Raw genomic sequence first — 20,505 nt, 5'->3', positions numbered from 1 at the left:
ATAATTATCATGCAGTCAAATAAACCAGAGTAATATCTAAATATTTGCTGCCATCTAGTGTTCAAGTAAAGTTCTTACGGATGGAAAATTTATCTTTCATTAAAACAGCATGAATGATCCAAATTTCCAGCATTTCCTCAACTGTGTAGTAGGCATTTAGTTACAGATGGAATAATCGAGGAGTAGAAATATTTACTATGTTGACATTGTATTGTCCAATTGCACCAGTTGTCATAAAACACTTTTGATTTTTCACAGTTCAAATGCAAACAACGGTGTTTTCTCACTCCCAGAACGCAGTTTTGAGTACTATATTTACCCAACTCACTATGTAATCTTAAATTACAGTAATAATCAGCATCACACAATTTTAGCTAATTTTGCAGTGACTGATGTTGCCATCACTGAGCGATGTGCTTAGGTGCTTAGTTGCATTTATTGTCGTTTGTTTTCTTTTTGCCTTTTTTTTTCACAAATGCTATCCTACAAATTTTATCTAGTCAAATGATATTTCAGAGGAGGCCGTAAAAAGTGTAAACAGGTACAAGTAGCATGGCTTTTGGGGGGCAGGTTTTGAAAAATGAGTTTTTTCTTTGTGATATTTCTATACAAATTAGAAAGCAGCATAAAAATATTACTGATAATAGCTACTGAACTTATTGTACAGCATAATACATTCTTTTTTACATATGTGTGCCTTTGTTACAAATATAATGTCTGTTATTGTTGTATAAGTGAGTCAGATTACACAAAGAAAAACTTCTATATATGAATCAAATATTTGTTGTTAAGGTAAGAGAGCAAGGAACATTTCTTACAACCTAATAAGCACTTTTCTGTTTGCTTTGGAAACCAGTGGATTTTAAATTACTATTTCAGCACCATAAGACTATGGTCTTATTCCTCTAAAGCTTTTGAAATAATTTCTTAATGCTACTAGAATTGTCCAAAATCAGACAGAATCTCCTGTGCTTTGCCCCATACCCAGATCACCCATTCAGTCACCCACCTCCTGAGTTATTTTTTTTTAGGAAGGGCTCTGAAGGAATTTTTCATCTCTTCTGAGAACCCTTTCTTTCAAGACAAAAGATTAAGAGGTTTGTCCAGAATAAAAAAGTCACCACGTTTTACATTCCTGTCTTCAGAGGAAAATCGTAAGCACATGCAAGTAAAGGCAAACACCCTGGGGAAGGTATACCTACTGTCCAGCACTGCAAATCATTTCCTAAGCTCTCTGGGGAAAGGAGTTGTCCCAGCAACAAGCTGGAGTCCAGCTGTGGCTGTCAGGGAGGGCTCTATCAGGTGGAAACCATTAGGGAAGGAATGGTGACCTGCATTGTATGAGCTATTGATGATAGTTCCCAGATAAGTTAAAGTTTATGGTCTAATTAAACCACATCCCCTGCATCTTATCTTTCTTCCTGTATTTCCAGAAAATACAGCTGTAGGTGTTTTCTGTTTGCCAGCTGGTCTACTGCCCCAGAACTTGCTCCTCTCAACTACGTACCCTAACCAGCTGTTTATTTTATTGCTTTTTGCATTCTATTATGCCCACTGGCAGAATTTCAGCAAAAAAAGGAAAAGGGCATCTCCATGCCTATGTTGATCATCACTGATCATTTACTATTCTGCTAATTTTTAGGAGAAAAAAACCCACAAAACCAACCCAAAACTCAAATCTGCAGGAGAGAATTCACAGTGGACATTCAAAGTCTTAATTCTGGTGTCAGCTCAATGAAGTTGGATATATTTCAGGTTTTCCCACTTGGAGCTCTTCTAAGAACAAAAGCACTGGAGCATCAAGATCAGCTGTCTCTGAAGTTAGGTAACAGCAAGTGCTGAAGGGCAAAATGTGGCAATGAGGAACAAGCATCATATAAATTTCTTGCAAATTCTCAAACTATTGCATCTCAAGGTCTTTAGTTAAAGGTATTGGCTTTGCACTTGGTATCTTTAAATGTATTTTTATTCCATTTTTGGACAGTTTTTTAAGTACTTTTCTGTTTAGAAACAGCTCCCTGCAGAGAGTTCCACAGTCTAACCACCTAACTGACATCTTTTTGTTTTTTAAACCTGCCACTGGCTCATCTCAGACAAAACACCCTGATTCTTGTTGTCCCAGGAGAGATGCAATCTTTTGTCATATTACCTCATTTATTACTTCACAAAACTCTGTCACATAATCTTGATTTTCCTTTGTTCTCTCCTGAAGCATACAGAAAAACTGGTGTGTTCCTTTCACAGAAGCTGATTTATTCCCTTGCCCATCCTATCTGAAAATTTTCTGCTTCTAGAAAATTAATTTTTACTTGGAGATTAGAAAAAACTGCAATTTTTTTGCACTATTGCCCAAATTTTCTCTCCTGCACCACATAAGTCTATGTACAAAATTCAAGGCTCAGGATTCCCCTTAGCAATCATGTGGCTAGGATTATATGCTATATTACCCCAAATATCTGAATCGTTCTTACAATCTACCTATTGCTGCCAAGAGACCTGGTCTAGATAAAGGCAATTTCATATTCTTCTGGAAACATGAAGTCTTCCTATACTTCCAACTGCTGCCCTCATTTTATTAGCCCTTCTTTCAGCTACTGGTGTGTCCATAATAAATTAAGAATTTAAACAATTCAGCAGTGCTTCTGGCCTTTAATTTGTTTCTCTTTACAAGTAGAGAATAAGCATTTGGATTTCCTGAATGACTTGTAATAAAAGCAGATTTTGCTCCAACAATATGCTGTTTTATTATACATCAGTGCAGATTTCCTGATGCTAACAATGGGCTCTGTTATGGAGAAGACGACAGTGGTCATCAACATACTGTCTGGTTTCTGGAACAAATCAGTCAAAATCCATGTATTTCGTATCTATACAGTGCTTTGTTACTACCAAAAGGGCAGAAGATGCCTAAAACTGAATGTGCTTCCTAAGATTATCTACTGATCCAGATGATGGCATTTGTTTTAAAATGCACTTTTTTTCCAGAATGCTGGAGCCTATTGGAATATTCATCTCCAGATAAATGCAACAATTTCTCCTAAACCACCTGTATCCTTCTCAGAGGATTCCCCTAACTTAGATCAAATCAGCATACACAGAAGTTTAGACTGACTCCAATTAAAAGGAAATTATAAAGTTACTTCCCAAAAAACACTGACACAATAGCTCCTTATCAGTGCTCATAGTATTGATTATCTGTAATCTGGCAGGTACTAATTTGTCCTGCATGTTATGACAGAAGACTAAGTAATATCACATATGTTGTTTTCATGCCCTTGCTACACTATTGTACTCTATTGCTACTTCTACTTACAATCATTTATCACAGTGATTAACAAAATTCTGATTGCATCTTCAGCTTATGTAACCGTACCATGGTTATGGAATCTAGGATAATTTTAAAGCCATGAGTACACTGTTCTTTTCAGATGACTCCTATTACAGAAAATCAGAAAAAAAGACTAACTTTCTAATATTTAAAAAAAGTAGAAAAATCCTCTGCTGTGAAGGAAAGCCTACCCAACCCTTGTTTCATGTATCTCAGAAAAAAGAACAAAGCTCTTCTACGAAAGCTGGCTGGATTCTACCCTTGTGAAAAGGCACATGGTATCCCAGATCACTCTCTCCTGACTTATTGTGGTGCTGAAAAATAACCACAGGTAATCCTGGCCTATACAACCAACTTTAGGATATAAATTTTTACTGCTAACACGTAAGTTGCAATTTTAAATAACTGAGCATCCATCCAGTTCCACTTAGAGAATATTCAGAAGTGTCTATCTCTAGGATCATTAAGTGCTATCAGAAGGAAATGGTTGAGAGCAATCTTTAAAAGCCTATTCTTAATAGACCAAATAAACTACAAATCTTTCAAAGTGATAAGCAGTTTTATGTCACTGGACATTTCAGTTTAGCTGACCTGCTTGACTTCAAATGAAAAAATGTCCAGTGCCTTTGAAAAAAAAGTTCAAGCCAAGTCCATTATTTTCCCTATATTGCAGTCAAACATGTGAATTTGTTTATCTACAGAAAGACAGGCTTTAATTTTTTTGTGGATTTTAGTTTTCAGTTATACAGAACACTTACTAAATTCTAAAAAAACCTCTTCTGATTCAAAGGTAAATGCTGCATTGCTACAGTTTTATCTTAATGGTATTTTGACCCTCCATCCTACTTTGAATACCTACTACCTTTAGTAAAGGACTCCCATTTCCACATATGTAGCAGTTCACTTAAACATACACACCTACACACTAACAGTAATAAAATATGTACAATGAAAATTTTATTAAGTGTGACAATATTGCATTTTTGTTTCAAATAATGTCAATCCTTTAAAGTTTGCTATTTTCTCTAAACAAATCAAAGGTTACCTCTGCATTTAAGTTGTCTGCAAGGCTTTCAAGAAACTGGCTTTCAATTGGGTTCTGCTGTGTAAGAAGAGTCAGGTAATGACTGAGTTTATCATGAGTTGTAATAATGATGCCTTCTCCGAATTTGTCAAACTGAGGCCGTCCAGCTCGACCAAATATCTGCATGACATCTAAAATTCCAAGGTCAACAAAGGAGCCTCTTTTTGCAGCATATATTTGTGTTCCCTGGTTGAGGAAAAGTTAATAAAAATTAACATAAATACACATGAATATAATCCTGATGAGCTGAATACTGAAATTAGGCAAATACAGCATGATTTCAGAAGTGTACTTTAACTAATCCTTTCATAATCTTTGATATATTTAAATCTTTACTATACAAACTAGACTCCCACTGGAGAGAATCAGTTTAATGAGATATAAATAACATTTCAAGTCAATCAGGTATTTCCCCTCCAGGCCAGAAACTCACAAGAGATCTTGCTATCTATACTTCTTCACAGGTTTCTTCTAAGACAGATAACTGCTTGCAGAGTAGGGAAGCTCTTACCTTAATAACAACAGCATGAGCAGGCAGATTGACACCCCAAGCAAGTGTAGCTGTACAAACCAAGACTTTGATATGTCCATTAGAAAACAAGTTCTCAACCAAACTTCTGTCTTGCCGCAGCATTCCAGCATGATGAATACTAAATCCATCTGGAAACAGCTCACGTAACTGCTTATTTCTGGATCTCTGTACCTAGAATGGACAAGAATAATAATTAAATTCACTTCTAATTACAGAACAAGAAGTATTGTGTTAAAAAAAAAAAACAGGAAAAGATTTGAATATTATTATGAACCATAAGAAAGAAACTTTTCTATTAATGTCGGACTTTTCATCAATGACAGTTTGCGATGGTTTTCTATAAATTAACTTTTCTATACTTATTGTCCAAAGAATACACTTAATTGTTTAACAGATTGTAAGAAGCTCAATCTTTGTACAAAAGTACAGTTTCACTTAAATGGAGATTCCAGTTAACCAACAGTGAATAACACAGGAACTGAGAACGCACTTATTCACTGTTCCTTAAAAGCAACTCTTTCAGATTGTGTAGGCAGCCTGGACAGGCTTGAGGCAGCAAGACACACACTGTACTTTACACCAAGGAGGGGATACCCTTCCCCACCACCAGCCATTGCATTGGTGCAGCACAGCCTGAATCAATAAATTCATAACATTGAATCAAACTTCTCATTTATCCCTCATTTTTCCTTTCCCGTACACAGGAAGCTGGGATCTCGGTCTGCAAAACCTCCAGCCTCCTGCAGGGTATGAGGGTCTGTGAGCATTATTTTTGGGTGCTGGCTTTATCATGCTTCATCTAGATTGAACACTGACTGTAAGTTGTGAAAAACTAATATACTTCCCCAGTTTGCCACAAACACTTCTGATTTTGTGCCTGTCTCTTCCACATTCCTACCTGCTGCACTAACTCCCTTCCAAAATCAATTGCTGCTAAATATGACACCAAAAGGGTTGTGGTAATGATGGCTCTAATCTTTCTCTAAACCAGATTTCTTTATCTTTGTCCATGGAGAATCTCTAGTTTTTCATAAACCACACAAAGGTTAAGTAGTATTTGACTCTCATTGTATTTTTAGCCTTTCATATTATAGTGAATTAATTCTAGATAAAATTAGATTATTATTGTTGTTATTGTTGATGTTGTTATATCTTCACATTTACCATTTCCTGACACACAGCCAACCAAAATTTGATTTATGGGATACAGAGTGGGTAAAGCAAAGCAAAACATGGTTCACAGCACTGGCAAACTGCCAAACATGAACAATAAATCTCTGCAAACACAGAAATAAATAGGGAGATGGGAATGCAATTATAAAGGAGGACATGAAAAGAAAAATATTGTAGGAAACCCACATTTCTCACTTTCTCAATTATCCAGCTTCTCAATATCTGATCTTTCCTGCTTTAGTAGTAATTATTTACTATTCGTTTAAAGGAAATCAAACTCAGCTTTTAAACGACACACGATTTTGGCAAATTTAATTAACTGCTGCAGTGCTGAAAAATGAATAAATAATAAATTGATAAAGTGGCCCTCCAGTCCATGAAGCTTATTCTTCATGAGCTAACAAATGGAAAGAAATATTTCATAAAGAGCACAGATGCACCAAGACTTGAATTTATTGATTATCAACAACAAAATTCACAGAAGGTTATGGAAAATTCACTTCAGCTGCATACCTGAGAATAACTGTGGCACAGAAATTTGGATGGATCTTGATTACACCTGGAACTTGGTGTTAGCATTTAATGATGAATTAGCTTTTTTCTTAAATAAGTGATTAAACAACCATCAAAAAATTCACTTTTTTCAGTAGAACTTTTTGTATTGGTCACATGCCTATTTTACGTGCTTTCAAAAAGCACAATTGTTCAATATAAAAACCATTACACTTTAAATATTATAATCTTAGCTAAAAAAGCAGAATCTTGCTCTCAAATCCTCACAATTTAAAAATCGCATACCTATGTAACTTGATTGCCTATGTTGTTTAATGTTTTGAAACACAGGACAATATACCAATGGAAAACCAATAGTAAAATTGTTAATATATATATAAGAAAACTATTTATTTATGGTTTTAGAAAGTACAATTTCATCAATTTAAGAGAAAGGAACTTGTGAATATAATAAAAAGAAAGAGGAAGGAGAAAGGTTTGTGACAGAAAATGTATTAAGATATGGCAATGCTAGTCTGGCTATAAATAAAGTACTTACAAGCTTAAGCTTAATCAACTTAAATTGTTTAAAAATATGTAGGTACACCTACATGTATCCATCTCATTGCATTTAGAAAGAATAAAAACACAGTTCTAAAATCTACCACACATTCTAAAACATCTTTGAAGTATTTAATATGTCCAGAATTCATTTACTGAATCTGTTCATTTATTGAATCTATGGAGTGCTAGACTTCTACGTTACAAAGATAATAGGTTAGAAATATATGAAATAATTTTTTTTCCAAGACAGAAGATGATGAACTTTTTTAAATGAAAAAAAATCACAGCTCACTTTTGACATAGGAAAAAATCAAATGCTGAGAAAATAAAATTGCTAGTTATTCTAGATGATTCTATTAACTGCACAGAAATGGAATTAATTTTCTTCCCATAAATTTGTGTTCACTTTAGATTACAAAGACACAAGGCAAGTTAGTTCAAGAACAATGACATAATCTAATTTTATAAAGTCCACTTGAGAAAATAAAATAAAAAGCCAATTCCCATGTGTCAGTGATGCCTTGAAAGATTGCTCACACAGTGTATCATTTAATGGCAGCATATCTGCTTTTAAACAAACCTTTTACACTCTTGCAACAGTGAAGTGCATGGCTGTCGTATTTAACCTGGATTTTAATGGTTGCAGAGACAACAAAATCAAGAACTACTAAACAAAGGAAGTGAAACTATAAAAACTTATATCACTTCCACCTTGTTCTATTACAGAATAAAACTAAAAGGTTTTGCTTAAAATTTATACAAAATGTTACTAAGTGCCTCAGGTGTATGGAGAAGTTGTGATTATGAGGTGTAGCACTGGTCTCCTGATTAGAATTGATTTTCTTTCCCCTCCCTTATTGCTCAAGAGGGCTGAAGATTTATGACCTTTGCTTACATGTGTGTGTGCATCTAAAACAGCATGTGTTAAATAAATTCCCAGTGTAGCTTGCTGCCACCTATATTTCTCCTTTAAACGTCTTGAATTTCATGCAATTCTTGATTAAGACACATTAAAAATGTCACAATTAGACATAGAAAAATGCCCTGCTTAATTTTAATGAGAAATGATGCATGCATAGCAGGGAAAAAAAATCCAACTTTTCTGCTAAAGACTTATAAAAGGTAACACCCTTCCTTCCCCTTTTCATGCATCTGGCATCACAAAGGTATCATCATTCATAAGAACTTTAAGATGCATGCTCTTTGAAATACTCATACAGTGAACTAAAGAATGAAATTTCTAATATGCCTATAGATGCCTTTTTTCTTATTTTATATAAAAAACAAGTAAAAAAGAGCAATAAAGCTTGATTATGAGAAGCAGCTGCCAATAAATTGCTTCTTGATAAGTAGAACATGAATTTATGTTGTTTTTTCTTTTTAATCTCCAATTGCTACCCTCATCTAGGACAAAGTAAATCATCACTACTTGCTATGATATTTTTTTTTTTCTTTCTGTAGATTACTCATTTTTCTTTTATGCTTCCTCTTTTTTGATATTGCTTCAAATTCTGAATTTGGGTGTTTTTTCCCACTAATAATGCAGGTTTTGACTCATGTATTTTCTTTCAATAACAGAAATGGCACAGGCTATTCTAGCATTTTTCTCACGATCTCCTTACTATAGCAAACTTCATGCTCATGACCATACGACTCAATCATTGTAATTTCCTTTCTGTGGAGTTCATAATAGGGCAGCCTTTGCAGTTTGTTCAGAATGCACCATTATACTTATTCACTGGTTTGAGCAATTCTGAGCAATTTATTCCCATCCTCCACACTCTGTACTGTCCTGACACCCTGCAAAGTAGCAGCTCTTAATTTTGAGGCCTCATTAGCCTCACTTCATGAGTGTTGGAGCTCAGATAGCACAGACATCACAGACACCTACACCAAACAAAGTAAGGGATCTTTTGCTGCAGCCTTCAAACAGCAGTTATAATTAGTACTACTACTGTGTGATGAATACAATTCAAGTATATCCAAAGTAACTGTTTTGTAACTTTGCTCAAGACATCAGAAAATGTAATTAGTAGGTTGACCTTCTAAATTGTTTTAAGTCCCAGCAAGACAAAAGCCTCCTCTGCCTAATTCATATTACTAATACTGCTGAAAATGCTCTGCTGCTTCATTTTAAGAATAGTGACTGTCTTTCAAAATTTATGAGATCAGGGTAGGATGGAAAAAGTATCCATTTACTCCAGAAGTAAAGGTCAGCTGACGGAAGCAGAATGAAAAAAAGGAAGTTGAGGAGTCCATCCATGGGCTTATTCCTGTTCCATAAATATAAAAAATATAGGTATGAGAGAAACAGAAAGAGATGATCAAAGGACTGCATGATCATTCACCACTTTTGCTCTTCAGAATTTACTACATTCATATTGCATAATAATTTATCTATATATGTAAAAGTTTTATTCCTTTATTGCCAATTGCTTCTTCAAAGGGGAGAGACTAAAACTTGGACAAGGTAAATAAAATCATAAGAATTAAAAAAAAAAAAATTCAAAATATAGTAGATTTTTGCTACAGGGAAAAAATGTGAGACTGCTTAATATGCATTTAGAGAAGTATATGAAACCTAGAGAAAATATTAACCCATGAAATATAAGCAGTAACATTATCTGAGAGTTTATGACAACAACTGTATGGAGAAATACAGATGGGAGTCTGAAGGGAGAAAAAAGGTATGCATTTGAGGTACAATGATATTACTTGAGGACTGTCCTTTTATGAATTAGAACCATTATTCATATTATTCCACCTGTACTGTCTGCATAGTAATTAAGCTATCGGCAGCTGTTTCTAGGACAAGGATAAAGCAACATTTTATGGGGTATCAATAAGATTACTTTCCTTGCTAGCATTTCCTGGCACTAGCAGCATTAGCTTCACTGACTACTCATCCTGCATCTGGGTCCTGTGAAGAACCCAAAAACTACTGAGAGCTCACCTCACCAGGACAACACACATGACCTAGCAGATCATTTCTGGAGGGATGCAGAATATGCTATTCTACTTAATGAGTATGCACGCTCATTCTCTACATCTTCACTTTTCTAATGTATCTAACTATTCACTTTGTATAGTTATCCTGAAGTAGTATCCCTGTTCAACACTTACTCTTTTACTGGGATATAATTAGTTGGTACCTAGCAAGACATTATTTGAAGATGGTAATTCTAGCAAACAAATGTGAATCAGTTTGAATTTCTCCTGGAAGAGTCAATAATCTAATCGTCTCCCTCTGGAGATTTCAGTTCACTGTATTAAAGTTAGAATTTTTTAAAGCTATGAGTTACTGTCTGATCAATTTACTGATATCACCTCAGTAAGTTCTGTAAAGTGCTCTAAAAACACCTCTGAAGGAGAAAGAAAGAAGAGTAGTGGGACTACTCCAATCAGAGCAGTTTAAAAAGAATTCCTATAAATTATACTTTGATTCTCTTTTTTATTTACAAAGGAAGAAGGTGTAAGGCAGAATTTCTGGCACATTTTTTCTATTGCCCTGGCCTTACCACAGATCCCAACCTATTTATTGCATTAGGTTGTGTTTCATCCAGTTGGTACCTTAGGGAGTGATGACTACCAGTTAAAGAAGGGATTGGTATGGTGTCCAGAAATGTCTTGCCTTTTTCAGTGTGTTCTTTTTACAGTACACTGTTACATCATAGCAGCCCCATCTTTTTTCCACTGGAAAAGTTATCTAGTACATAGAGAATGAATTATTCTACTGGAAAAGGAGGAACAGCCTTCAGATTCAAAAACTTGAGCAAGAGGTAAACATTTAATGTAATCTTTGATTCCTCAGGTCTATAATCTATAATGCATTAGACAGAAGTGTTTACAGACCTCACTGATCAGAGAAGCTAAGGAAATGTGGTATAATGTTTAATATGTTGCTTTTTTGCACCAGCCAGACAAGCCAAGAATGAAAGAAACATGAATGCAAGTCTGACCATGCACAAATGATGGATTTGTAACAAGTCACCGAGGACATGGACAGTTTCAAGCTACCTCACTTAATGCCCAGCCAAAAAGGCCTACAGAGCAAAAAAATGAACTATTTGTATAGACAATACACTACCTCAACTTGAGCCAGAATTTTATAACATGGACCAAAGTAACCTAACATTTCACTTCAAGCCAGACTGCTGTGCCTGTCTAAAAATGGAATGAATTACTGATTCTCAGATAAAAGGGTTCAAAAACTTAGACTGAAAAATAATTCCAGCAGTAGGTTTAGACAGAAAGGAAATGTTCATTATAATCACCCAGTTTAAGAGCCACCTCTCAGTGAAAATACCAATATTTTTCATATATTGTACAATACTAAGCATATTTCTATTGTTTATAGCAAGTGAATAAAAATTATATAGATACATTTTTGTACTGCTTCAGAAGTATGATGAAAATCTGGACTTCACCAGATCTGTGACACCAGTCTGTGACTCAATCTCAACTCTTATTAAGACAAGTGCCAAAACATTTCAGTTTAACAACATGCAAATGCACATTAATCAAGATTGAATTAATTGTATAATATCACAATTTTAAATTGCACGCAAAATCATTTTAGTCAAAATCTTATTTTCTTTTTCATCAGTTTAGAATTCAACCACTCTCTTTCTGGGAACAGATGTATGAAACATGTAAAATACAGCAAGGTATCTATTTGTCTCCAGCCTTTGAGACAAATAAGTGCTGTTGTCATATTTGTTAACCACTACGAGCACACAGATGAAAAAAACATCAATCTTGGTCTGTTTTGCTGACAGCAGAAGTTTTCAGTATGGTGTTATAAAACTACCCAGTAGGGAAGATATACAGCATGGAAAGAAATTGATACAGAGAGCATTTGATGACATGAAAGGATGAATTTTTACTGGTTTCTCTTTGAATACTGACAAACTCTGGAGACCTAGTTAAACCTTTTGTTGCTGTGCTTAACTGTGCAAAGATTTCAATATCTCTGCTTCAACAGGAAACTGATACTGCATGGTATCTATAAAAATATTTGTTATATTTGAGAACACCTCCTTTGCTTTGTAATACTCAAAATTGCCACTCTCCTGAGCCATGGCAAGACTGAATGTATTTTTAGCCAGAAAAATGAAAGCAGGAAGTCTTTTAAAGTTCTTTCCAATACTGCTGCAGCTTACTTAATACATATTATAATGATTTTTAGTGCAACTCCTCCTCAAAGGCTATACTGAGACATTATTAACCCTGCAAGAAAAATATTTCGTGAACATTAAGTGTATTTCTCATTTCATAATTAAACCACAAAAGTCCACTAAACTAAGCAAGCATCTATGCAAAGTGACAGACTGAGGATTCTCCAGAAGAATGGAATTTTTCTCACAATTCTTATATGTAATGGGAAATGTGCAGTATGAATTAATAGTTTACGTGGTTTTCAAACAGTTGTAGACTGGCATCATTACATATGACCATGAAAAGCTGAAGCTTATCTTAAACCAGGAAAGTAATTTTTAGAGAGATGAACACTAAGTACTGAATGTCTTTTGATTTGGTATTGTGCCTTGGTTTCTTTGCTCTTCTAGCTTCTGTCCTACACAGCATGGAAGATAAGCGTAACAATACTAAGACATGATAAAAAAATCCAGCAGTCAATAAAAGCGGCAGAAATTCTTAAACCAAAAAATGTCACAATTATATTCGCCACTCCTTAAGTAACTTGAACTATGTAACTTGGACTTGAACAAGAAATAAACAAAACCAAGAAAAAAAAGTAAACAAACTGGAACATCAGACCATCTGCAGCACCATAAACCCAAGCTTTTCTCACTGATACCAGTGTAATATGAAGACCCATAAGAAAATTCATGATGTAATAGGCATCACATAAAGGTTTTGGTATTTTTTATTGGTGTGCTAATATTAAACAAGTCTCAGAACTAAAGACATTTTTTTCCTCCCATGCCTTTGCTATTACAAAAGAATTTCAGGGATTCCTTAGTAACCTTTGTAGCTCAGGGTTACCAAATCTCACAAGACAAGCAGTTTTCAGAACTCTGTAAAAGATAAGAAGGATCACACACGTTTATGTATTTTCATATTGCAATGTTTATACAGTAACATCTGATTAATTATATTAAGTGGTAACTACTACAAAAAAAATCTATTAAGAAACGATAGATATTGAAATGATGAGACCAGTAAAACCTGATTTCCTATACATTTTATATTCCTCGTGCCTCTGTCCCAACTCAAATGCTTGCTCCATCAGATTTCCCTAACCTCATCTTGCCCAGCATTATTTCACTGCATTACTGTTTCACAAACTTTCCCACTGCACCCTCAGGACAAAAAAATACATCTTAAAAATGTAATCTGTAAGGCTTATGGTGATTTTCAACACTATGATCCAGTTCTTACTAACACCTCTGACAATGATGTTGTCTTTTTTGCTAGTTTTATTCCAAATTACTTGCAGGCTACTCTCTACTAGTTCTGAAACTTCAGTGCACAACTGTGGAGTCTGTGGACTGTTGAACATCATTCAAAATCAGTTTTAAAGGGAACATGATGTCTTTACACACCTGAAAGGGCACAAAAGTAGCACCTAATAAGTGACAGAACAAGAGGGTTTCTATTACTATGCTCTTATGGCCAGCAGACTTGGGAATCTGGAGTTAGTTTGTCAGCTGAACGGAGACAACTATTAGGCTTGCTGTCAGAGGAAACCAGCAGATGCAAGAAACCAGCACTGTGCAGTCACCTCCAAACAGTTTAATTTTACCCCCAGATCCTGTTCAAATGTAGAGTAGTTTCCCACAGACCTCTGCTAAATTACAAGACCCCTTGCAGTTTCAAACTCTACTGAAAAAAACCAGGTTTTTTTACTGTCCTCTCTTAAAAAAACTCCTCCTCTCAAATTCAACCTTTATAGTACCAATATTTGATGTTACTTACTAACATTTTGTTTGATACTTCATGAAGCCTGCAAGATAATTGCTTTGTAAAGTTTGGAAATCACAGAGATGAACATGTTTATGTATAATTAGATATGGCTTTCAAAGACTGTTTTCTACATCTACAGTTCTTTAAGCATTTACATAACCTAGCACATATACCTCCCACCCAAGGCTGATATTTTGAGCAAATGAATACTTAATTTTCTTATTCAAGTAATTTTTATAACATATTTACAGAGATTTGAGAAAAAAATACTGCACTGAAGTGAATTCATCCATCTGCCTTGGGATATATAAACAAGATTAGAAATCCTCTGCAAAACTGAGGAGCTTGCTACTGTTAAGCTATTGTAATTCATATGCTGTTATTTTAAAGCAGGGTATTGAGTTTCTTCATCTAGCTAACTTTAAATGTCTTACATAGCAGGTAAATCTTAAGGGAAATATAAGAAAATATCTCACATATCAAACATGCCTAGAGACTAAATTATCTGATACGGGAAGAGGTAAGGAGACTGTTACTTTCTCACTTAACACAGTACATAGCAACACAAAACAGGTGAGAGGAGAGCTGCTGTGCTGATTGCTTGCACAGTCCCTCTCCAACCCTCGTTAATTTCTGTTTTTCATACTCTGTTTACTTATCTTGCATACATTAGTGCTAATGACTGTTCAAAAGTGTCAGATGCCACACCATGGGCTTCATTTACTTTAATATTTTAATTATATTAACATTCTTCTGTACAATTAGTAGTCATATCTGTTCAAATCATCACACCCTTCATACATTTAGTCTCCTTAAAGGAGCTTTTCATTTCACAACTCTGCCCTATTTTAAGAGCAGCCTGTGAGAGACCGAAATGTTAAAGGTTAGTGATTCAAAGCAACTGGCCATTTGTGGAGCTGGCAGGGTGCTTTGCTCATACCAGGTTTGCATGCCCCCTCCACAAACCGAGGGCAGGAGAGATTTTGTATGTGTGGTGGCGAAACCTCTAATCCCATAAGGCAAATAGTAAACAATGCCAACCCTTGCCTTAAAAGAAGTGTTGTGTACATGCTTACTAGTACACGTATTAGTCCATACAATTTAACACTTGAAGGAATAACATTTTAGAACAGAGTATCTTTTTATTGTTTTAAGTAACAAAAATAACTGGGGCTGAAATAAAAACACACATAACAATAAAAAAAAGTTATTTCCCTGCTTTAACACAGAAAGCTAATACTATCTACATAAAATAGGTCTATAACTAACACTGCAATCACATTCAAAACATATCAGTAGCTTACCTAGATAAAGACAACCACTTGATCTGATTGTATGGAACTGAACCACACACCATGGTTCAGTGCCAAGGCAAGTATCATGTTTGCAGCGTTATGTAACACATACACACTACAGGGTTATCACCAGGATATCAGTCTTCACTGGTTCCGAGATGGTAATACTGAATTATGAATTAAAATCAGAATAAAAGGAGTGAAGAATCTTTGACTCTTGCACTCTGAACAAACTTTTAATTAGAATCAGTGTGACATACTTTAAAAACTTTTAGTTGCGCTTGATTTTTTCATTTTGCACTTGGAAAACTCACATAAAATATGGTATATTGTACTGATACTTTTTCTTGGTCTTAAAAATTAAGAGCCAAAAACAGTTAAGGGGAAAAAAGGGTTTTTACCTCAGTATTTAATAAGGATCTTTATGGTGTACCACTTTGCCAAGGTGGAATGCGCCGAAATGCACAGCATGATGGATCGCATATACAATCTATAGACTTTGCAAATTAGCATATCTATCAAAGATTCCTCAACGAAAGGCTTGAATGATTAGTGTGATATCTCCCCATCCTGAGGAATTCTTCCCTGGATGGGCCTATCTTAGTTTACAGGATGTGTTCTAGAGAGGACCTTGGTTTCTCAGGATAGCATAGGGCTTTCTGGCCCCAACTGCGAGGCCTCCAGGATGTTTGGTCTCATGGCTTAATGGAATATTAGGACTATGCTAAGTTAGCAGACTTAAGGAATTGCAAGTATGCATGCTGAAAGCACTGAGGATACATAAAAGCTATATAAAAGGGTATATAAAAGGAAAGGCAAAAAACCATCATAGCATCAGTATAGAAAATTATTGTAAACAACATAGTGTGTAAGTAATAATATAAAATACAGAATCAGAGAGGATGAAGAAGACTTCCAAGAGTCTAACCTTTGATCTAATGCCACCATGCCCACTAAACCATATTGTGAAGTGCCACAATCAATTCTTTTTTCAATAATTCCAGGGATGGTAAGACCACCACTTCTCTGGGCAGCCTGTTCCAATGCTTGACAACCTTTTTGGTGAAGAAATTTTTCCGCATATCTAACCTGAACCTCCCAAGGTGCAACTTGTGGGCATTTTCTCTTGTCCTATCACTGGTACCCTGGGAGAAGAGGCCAGCTTTCACCTAGCCACAACCTCCTTTCAGGAAGTTGTAGAGAGCCATAATACTCCTCCAAGCCTCCTTTTCTCCAGACTGAACAAATCCAGCTCCTTCAGCTGCTCGTTGTAGGACTTGTGCTCCAGGCCCTTCACCAAGCCTGTTGCCTTTCTCGCTCCAGCACCTCAATGACTTTTCTGTAATGAGGGGCCCAACACTGAACACGGAACTCAAGGTGCGGCCTCAAGGTGTGGCCTCACCAGCACCAAGTACAGGGGTACAATCACTGCCCTGGTCCTGCTGGCCAGACTATTGCTGATACAGGGCAGGACGCCTTCTTGGCCACCTGGGCACACTGCAGGCTCATATTCATATTGCAAAGCAAAGCTAGAGATCATATAATCACTCATCTTTAGGAATTGGTTTACATATATAAGAATATTTTACTTTGCAAATTCCAGTCTAAATCTCAGAAGTTATTCAACAAAAGTATCTCCTGTTAATTTTATGTTTGAATATCAGCTGTTTTTTAAATTGTTTTTGAGCTCCAAATATGGAATTGCCAATTCTGTTGTCAAAGAAATTTTACACGAAGTGGAAACGGAGGGGCTATGCTTCCCTGTAACACTGGTCATATCTCTGCTCACCTCAGTGACCACTTGCTAGAGGGAAACCTACTGAGCCTGTTTTCCATAACATTATCAGACAGTCTTTCTGATAATATCTATAGAAATGGACTGATGACTTATAATTCTTGGCACAGCCTTTTCATTCCTGAGATCAACCTAGAACATACTCCCTACTCTATTTCTTCTTTGAGAAGACATCATTTGAGATAAACAGTTAGTTCCACCACCCTTGTTTAATCTGCATGCTGTGCTAGTACGGAAGGTGAGAGGGCCAGCTAATGCTGTCTGGTGCAGAGAAATAGCTCTAGAAAGCAAAATAACTGCATGACCATCTGAGACAGGCCACTTGACATCAGTTTGATATGGCAGGGTTCAGTTTGAGATTAAACACCGCAGATGTCTACACAGAGACCTACACATCTGCAGGAGGAGTCTGAGCACCCTGCACAGTCAGTGGGAACCAGGCAGCAGACTCTGTGCAGTGTTTCTGCTCTCTCCCGTGTCTGCTTGTGGATGAACTCAGGCAACCTCTTGGCTCCACTGCCTGAAGTGTACTGAACTCCACCAACTGCAACAGTAGCTCAGACACATCACACATTTGTAGTTACCATATGCAGTCTCCTAAAACCCATGTGCTATAATTTTAGCCGGAAAAGCACTTCATGTTTCAAATTTAGACTAATGAACAAGAATTATCCCAGAAAGAATAAAAGACAAATTAGACCCTCAAATAACTTTCCATTGCAACAAATTTCTATTGTAACTGACTCAGGTGGCATTCTCCCAACACTCCCAGATGGCACATATCACTAATAGCTCTTAATTATCACTCAATATTCCAAATAAATTGGAACTTAAATTATCTGCCTTCACACTAATCTCTGCTTATTCTGATACTCACACATTAAAATTAATCAGATCATCCTACGTTTTAAATGCTGAACATAACAGAACTAAAGATCATCATAGTAAAAATAGGAATGGAGACTTTACATCCTTTCTTTTGATGACAATGGCAACTTAATCAGGGGACATTATTTATCACAAACTCACTTCAGATTTGTTAGAACCCTCAAATGTAATTATGGAACCCCAAAATTATATTCCTATAGCCCTTTCTTTGTGATGGACAAACAGATGCCATAAATTCACAGTCTGGCATCACCAGACTCAGTACAGGTCACAGTGCTGCTTGGAAGTATGACAAAACCCAGTTTTTCTCCACATGACAAAGCTGATAAGAACATACTCTAACTGAAATGTTCCCAAAGTGTTGTTAGACAAATAATGCCTAGTTAATCTCAATTTTCCCCTAAGAAGAAAAAGAATAGGAGATTTTAAGTGATGTTTTTCTTATCTGTGCAGATTTCTGCAGTTATTGGTTTAATTTTCAGTTTGAGAGTAAAATTCCAGACTTTTTTGTGTTTGATAAAATGAGTTGACTGTGAAATCACAAAGTTGTCTGAGATTCCTGAGTATAAATTCAGTCATAGGGGAGAAGAGGTTTCCACTAATACCAGAAGTAAACATAAACTTTATGAGGAATTTCACTCCTACCCCCTAAAAATCCCCCGCCCCCCCCAATGCTTTGTAGAGTATTGGCACTCATTCAACCTCCATCATCAAACACAGTATGTACTTTATAATACAGAACAGAAAACTGAATTCAAGGAAATCTAGATTATGGCTTTAACTGATGAACTCCCATATTTACATCAGCTCCCTTTACAATCACAATAAATATTGTCATTGCGCCTTCAGAAAAAAGACAGAAACTCATAAAGCCATTTGGCAAATCTGTGTTCAAGTGTAATCAATTAACCCTCATGCATTTTCTCCAACTAATGCCTTTTCTGATGCCTGAAGCTAATTTCATACATGTATTTTGTAAGAGGAAATGCAAATTTGAAAGATATAGATATTGATTTTTCCTATTTCCTATTAACTGTTATTCTGTTAATCAAAACAATGACTAACAGGCATAGAGAAATAATTGATTAAAACTATCAACTTTTTTCAGCTTTCTAAAATAGGCACTGTTCAAGAATTTATATATTTTTAAAGAAAAATGGAACGCAGTCCGTATCAAATTACTACACATATGTATATGTACCATACAAGTACATTATATATTATAATTACTACACTAGTATCTCATCTGTCTTGCATTTTTTATTATCATCTATTAATGTATGTGAGAAGAGAAAAAGGAAGGACTAAAGGAGGGAATTAGAAAAAAATTAACTTAGAAATTTCATACAAATGTAAAGAACCCATCTTTCAGGTCAAGAAGAGAGCTTTTCCTCTGGAAAAAGCTTTTTGCCTGGAAGTCGAACGTATTTATGTAGTTATTTTTAATTCTCAGTCTGCAAAATGCTCAGAAGAAACAGGGATCAAGGGCCTTTCACCGACCATAGACTCAGCTTCATTTAAGTGCATTAAACGGTACGGCCACAAGGTGCCTCTCAATACTCAGGATTGAAAACCATGACTCGAAAAAGGAAACAAAAAACTCGATTAGCTTTGTTTTCTTAAAATTGTAACTGGTATGTTTCACCTCCCATACTCTTAGGCACATTAATTTCCACACTAGGAAAATACTTTGAAGATACTTTAAATTCCAACAGAGAGGTTTCCAGGCTCAATCTATAACAGCATCATTTTCCTGTACTCACTTATTTCTCCCAAAATCGAAGCCCTTTTGATAATTGGAATTCATATATATGTAACTGAAATAACTTACACACTGCTTTTGATTAAATTAGTTCTCAACTATTTACCAGTACTAGCTCTGTTTCATGATGAAAACGATGAAGCTTGTACCTAGAACATGGATTTGCACATGGACAGTATCTTACAGAGCTTGCTTTTCTTCTAATATGCTCTAGCTATGTTATTTACGTTGTTAACAATAATTTTATTTTTCCTTTTACAAGCTTATTAATAGTTGCATTTTTTTCTGGCAATTTTCCACCCTTTTCTGTAATTATTTTTGTTACAAAAATATCTGTTTTCATTCAATATCTGCTTTCCTCACAAGGGTGAATATCTGAAATTTAAAGAAACTGGAACAGGTAGGAAAAAAAAATCGGGCTATGACTGTCAACTCACTAAATTTGACAGTACTCAGTAAATAGGTGATGCTGAATCAATAAATTGTAGACCTGCATAGCACTCTGAAAAGTACAGGAGTCTCTTAGAACAATCATCTTGGATATTTTTTTTAGACAAGAGATCTTGGCAGTTACTTCAAGGAATATGCCCCCTCAGAGGAACAAAATCTAAGAGAATACCTGAAAATAACAATTACAGCTATTTTGTAACAACAGGCCAATGAAG

At 35.5% G+C, this 20,505-nt stretch overlaps 1 protein-coding gene across 4 annotated transcripts in view; it reads right to left on the bottom strand.

Annotated features, from left to right (window-relative positions):
- ASCC3 (activating signal cointegrator 1 complex subunit 3) overlaps positions 1-20,505 on the bottom strand; it is a 253,611-nt gene that overhangs the window by 93,361 nt on the left and 139,745 nt on the right. For all 4 annotated transcript variants that reach the window (XM_082276623.1, XM_082276626.1, XM_082276624.1 and 1 more), the window contains exons 15-16: positions 4,924-5,115; positions 4,374-4,598 (exon numbers count right to left, since the gene is read on the bottom strand). In XM_082276623.1, coding sequence (XP_082132749.1) covers positions 4,374-4,598; positions 4,924-5,115 — 417 coding nt within the window. The remainder of the gene's footprint in view (positions 1-4,373; positions 4,599-4,923; positions 5,116-20,505) is intronic.

The sequence above is a fragment of the Coloeus monedula genome (assembly GCF_965178545.1).
Source record: "Coloeus monedula genome assembly, chromosome: 2".
Taxonomy (NCBI): Eukaryota; Metazoa; Chordata; class Aves; order Passeriformes; family Corvidae; genus Coloeus; species Coloeus monedula.
This window is presented reverse-complemented; position numbering and strand designations above follow the sequence as displayed.